General features: G+C 51.4%; 2 protein-coding genes across 3 annotated transcripts; one reads left to right on the forward strand and one right to left on the reverse strand.

Annotated features, from left to right (window-relative positions):
- Positions 1 to 434: 434 nt before the first annotated feature.
- H257_16224 lies at positions 435 to 2,051 on the reverse strand. Of its 2 annotated transcripts, XM_009844587.1 has the most exons (6): positions 1,823 to 2,051; positions 1,544 to 1,763; positions 1,290 to 1,484; positions 1,142 to 1,237; positions 999 to 1,075; positions 435 to 923 (listed from the first exon to the last, which is right to left on the reverse strand). In XM_009844587.1, the coding sequence occupies exons 1-6, from the start codon at positions 2,021 to 2,023 to the stop codon at positions 498 to 500; spliced, it is 1,215 nt and encodes a 404-aa protein (XP_009842889.1). In that variant the 5' UTR covers positions 2,024 to 2,051; the 3' UTR covers positions 435 to 497. The 2 variants fall into 2 exon arrangements, with proteins under 2 accessions (XP_009842889.1, XP_009842890.1); XM_009844588.1 differs by having other exon boundaries at positions 999 to 1,237.
- Positions 2,052 to 2,701: 650 nt separating this feature from the next.
- On the forward strand, positions 2,702 to 4,063 carry H257_16225 (hypothetical protein). The gene is made up of 3 exons (XM_009844589.1): positions 2,702 to 2,993; positions 3,043 to 3,356; positions 3,399 to 4,063. The coding sequence occupies exons 1-3, from the start codon at positions 2,706 to 2,708 to the stop codon at positions 3,934 to 3,936; spliced, it is 1,140 nt and encodes a 379-aa protein (XP_009842891.1). The 5' UTR covers positions 2,702 to 2,705; the 3' UTR covers positions 3,937 to 4,063.
- The last annotated feature ends 141 nt before the right edge of the window (positions 4,064 to 4,204 follow it).

Here is a 4,204-nt window from a genome sequence, read left to right on the forward strand (position 1 = left end):
ACATATTGTAGTATATTTATTGGGACAATTAGTTGGGATATCCCGGACAAAGTGGATGTCCCAACCCCAAATTTGGTTTTCGGGACGGGACATCCGGTGGGGAAGATTTTGTCCCATCTGATGTCCCATTATCGAGTTGGGACATATTTGGGGATGCGGTGGAGATGCTCTAAGTCAGTACTACGTAGTATTACATTTGTGGTTGCCGATGCAGTGTACTGTAGGTATATCGCATCATGAATGATGGTTGGTAGCATGTACAGTACACTTTGCTAGCAAAGTGCTCTACTCTACTGTACGTTTTAATACGAAGTATTGGCCATGACAGATACGTACATACACCACGTACCTTAGTACTGTTCACTAATGTAAGTTTTATATTCCTCGACAACACGTAGCTAACTTGCTCACAACCAGGGAAGCATAAGCCAGTGTTGTGGAGGGGCAAACGTTTACATCTTGAATTAGTCGATACCCTGTACATAGCGTTCTCCAGCTTACTCTGACAACGAACTGGTGGCAGAAGATGAGTCGAGGTATCGAAGGGTCGTGGTGAGGTAGTCCAGCGTTGCTTTCGATGCCCAAGACTTGAGCTGGAACCATGACGTCTGCTCGAAGAACCCGCAGTGGCTGCCGTATTTCGTGATAGCCATAAGGCCAATGGGATTCTTGTCGAAAAGAGCCAAGTCAATCTGGCCATACGTGCACACGGGGTCGTCCTTGGCGTTGATGCACAGTACGGGCACGGCGATGTTCTCCACTGCCCGCAACGGGTCGTTGTGCTTCCAGTACGACGCCAGGTCTTCGTACCCGTGCATCTTGACGTACACATGCCGATCGAATTCGGCCACGGATCGAGATCTCATGGCGGCGGGGTAGTCGATGACGGGGGACAGGTGTTCTTTATGTTGCCGCAGAAAGCGCTATCGTTCCAAAATGTACATGTTTCGGGTTTAACAAAAGGACAAGTGAAATAGATAGAAGTCAAGCAGACGTACTTTGAGCGCAAATGTGAGCACAGCGTCGTATCCGGCATTCATGCCGCCTCCGCAAAACAGGTCTTCGGTATTGTGGCCTAGTGCGAGATCGAGATGATAGGCGATGCATGTATATAGTGGCTGCACGTCGGACAGAAACGTACTGGGAGACACCAGCACACCTGCTTTGAGCTTGGAGGCTTTACCAGTTTCACCTAAGTACGAGCAGACCAGACCCCCCCCGGCGGAAAACCCCACGCCTGCAAACGAATTCCCGTCAGGCGAGTGAAGTTCAGAATGGTATGGACTTACCAACGATCGGGGCGGTGGGGAACTTGCGCTCAATGTGATCGATAGCTTCCGTCACGTCCTTCACACATCCAAACGCTTGAAGGAGGGGGACGGCGGCCACGGTCGAGCCGCCGTGGCCGCGCTTGTTGAATACCACGGGGCGGAACCCAGCTTGAAGCGCGTCAGCGCAGAACGAGCGGTGCTCATCACTGGAGCCTGCCACGTTATGTAGTTAGCCTCGAGAATAACAAAGTAGGAAAATGAAGTACTACTACCATTTAAGCCATGGATCACCAACAGGATGGGGGCGTCCGTCGACAATTGCGAAGTTCCTTCGCACCAGTCCACGGCGACATGACCGCCGTCTTGAAGACCAACCAAATCTCGCGAGAACTTGATTTTGGCTTGTGGCAACGCAACCGTAAGGAGCGCTTGGACGTGGGCGCTCTTGGCCCACCACGGCGGATGGTACGTGGACTGAAGCGTAGCGCAGTTCTACAGGCGATGCATGATGCACGAATGGCTCCATCGAGAAAGAAGTAGCTCGAACGTACAGTGGAAACGAACTGGTTGAGCTTGGAACTGGCGTTGAAGACAAGGCGAACCTTGGTGGGCTGTTCGTTGATGGACCAGAACACCCAAGCAACGACGACGGCTGTAATTGCCACAGCCGCGTAGGCTTCCTTGGTCCAAGGGCCAACGAGCGACGTCAAGATCTCTGCAACCTGTTGATGCAATGTGGTTGCGCTGCTCATGCTTAGTTCGCAGGCAATAATGGCCTCGGATATAGTGTTGTCAAGGAGTTGACCAGGCGAATTGCCACCAAAGTGTGGTAGCCTCTAAATATAACGATTTATAGGTAATTGTGTACTTTGGTTTTGTAAAGGTTGAAAACGTGATTGGAGAATCGTACTTTGAATAAGAATCGAAATATGACTCGCAAAATTATATTCGTGCAAATAGTTTGCCACCTCTACAGTTATAACGGATCGCATTGCGGAAATGAATCCTGAAACGCGCTTTCATTGGTTGAAAGTTGCTTGTGACAATCCAATTGGCGATATCCAGTTTGACGTCACGTACCACAGCTTCCTGATCTCATCTTACAGAGCTACTATAATACTCCGGAGTAGTACCGAGGCTTGCAGGGTCCATGTTGACAGGTGACTGTGAGGTCACATTCGAGGGTGGGCCCAATCCTAGTAGGAAACAATATATGTACACTGGATATTTGTCTACCGGTATTTTAACGATAACCGCAAAAATGGTACGGTATGTACAGTATGTAGTTTTCCTCCCTAAAACTGTATGTTTTGGCGGCAAAGCACTGATACTGTAACGTTACTTGATTGGTTGAAAAAGGTTCATTGACGAGCCAATCGGCGACATCCATTGGGTCAACTTCATAATATTTAATAGACAGATTATTCTGACGGCATGTCCAAGGAAGAGTTTGTCGAGATGATGACATCGTTTGTCTTCGACGTGCAGCAGAGCGTTGGATTCGACACTGACGCTTCCCGTGATCTCTTGGCAAGGCTTTATGCGGCACTGGAACCCCTTCGCTCGCATTGCCAGACGTCGCAGGAGGCGGTGAATCAGTTGGAACGACAGATTGGCCGGCAGCTAGCCCTTCGCCATGCAGACCTGCGGACTCGGTTTCTCCACTTTGATCGACACGTCAGTGGGTACATGAGTTACGTGGACTTTCAGCACGCCCTCGATGTCCGTGTCTCCCCATCCCATGCCGCTCTCCTTTGACGGAACCAATTAGGTCCTCAACCTTGACGCCGACCCTGCTGTGCTCACCCGTCTGTTTCAAAAGTACGACCCGCAAGGACAAGGCCGCATCAACTACACCAACTTTCTGCATCTCACCCACGTTACAGACTCGGATCCACCGCGGTCAGAAGCACACGACGCCATGATGCTCTCCCATCCCCCTCCGTATCGTCCTCCATCCGACAACCAAGACTTGGAACACCTGGAGCACCGCCGCACAGACGACCTCGTGGCGCGCATCCGAGCTAAACTGTATCAGCGTGGCTTGTCCGTTCGCGAATTGTTCCTGTCCATGGACCAAGGCAGGTGTGATATGTATGTCCGTCATGTGTTGATCATTCGTTGTAGGTATTCGTACCTGACGCTACAAGAATTGCATCACGGGTTCACTTCGATCCTCGGCATTGACTTGCACATCAAGGAACTGATGCATTTGACACGGCATTTAACCCGGAAACGCACTGACCTGCTCTCCTTGTCCGACTTTGCCTATCTCCTGGAAGGCCTGTCCATGTTCCATCCTACTACAAGTGCAACATCAGTGGGGGGTAGCTCCTCGCCCATCTCAGTGATGAAGCCGCCTTGCCCATCCAAGAGCTTGGGGCTACCAGCGCCGTCCTGCTTGAACCCGTTATTTGAATCCCAACTGGCGTCGGTACTGCAAGACCAAGGCAAGAAATCTCGCCGCGCCTTGTTTGAGAGCATGGCTCCGCTGGGGTCGCTCTCCCCGTCGGCCTTCCACAGCCACTTGCGTCGATGGGGCGTGCATGTGCCCGACGACGCCGAGCTCGTGCGACTCGTGGGCTACTTCGACACGAACGGCAACGGCACCCTCGAATTCCACGAATTCATTCGGCTCTTGCAGCATCTGGAGAGGTCGTCGTAGCGTTGGATTGCTGTGATTTGATTGCTGTGATTTCCGAGCAAAAAAACTCGCCGCTGCGCTAGTGTGCTGGCAGGAACTAGGAATGGCGCTTCGCGCATGAAATGTCACTACCCTCGAAACAAATGATATGTATACACAACAACGTGCCCCACGAAGAGCCTGACACCTCGAAATCCCGGCGCTCTGGAACCTACAGTACATAAGTTAGGTCGGAGTGCAGTCTTCCTTTTCAGGGGTTTAGCGCATTGCCAGTGGTTTGCTATCGCTA

Source organism: Aphanomyces astaci, assembly GCF_000520075.1.
Source record: "Aphanomyces astaci strain APO3 unplaced genomic scaffold supercont1.82, whole genome shotgun sequence".
In the NCBI taxonomy this organism is placed as follows: domain Eukaryota; phylum Oomycota; class Saprolegniomycetes; order Saprolegniales; family Verrucalvaceae; genus Aphanomyces; species Aphanomyces astaci.

Coding starts and splice junctions, on each gene's coding strand:
- H257_16225 (XM_009844589.1), top strand. CDS start 2,706: ATGTCCAAGGAAGAGTTTGTCGAGATGATGACATCGTTTGTCTTCGAC. Junction 2,994..3,042: donor ACTTTCAGCACGCCCTCGAT/GTCCGTGTCTCC, acceptor GGAACCAATTAG/GTCCTCAACCTTGACGCCGA. Junction 3,357..3,398: donor CTGTCCATGGACCAAGGCAG/GTGTGATATGTA, acceptor CATTCGTTGTAG/GTATTCGTACCTGACGCTAC.
- H257_16224 (XM_009844588.1), bottom strand. CDS start 2,023: ATGAGCAGCGCAACCACATTGCATCAACAGGTTGCAGAGATCTTGACG. Junction 1,485..1,543: donor GGTGATCCATGGCTTAAATG/GTAGTAGTACTT, acceptor ATAACGTGGCAG/GCTCCAGTGATGAGCACCGC. Junction 924..998: donor TGCTCACATTTGCGCTCAAA/GTACGTCTGCTT, acceptor TTGGAACGATAG/CGCTTTCTGCGGCAACATAA.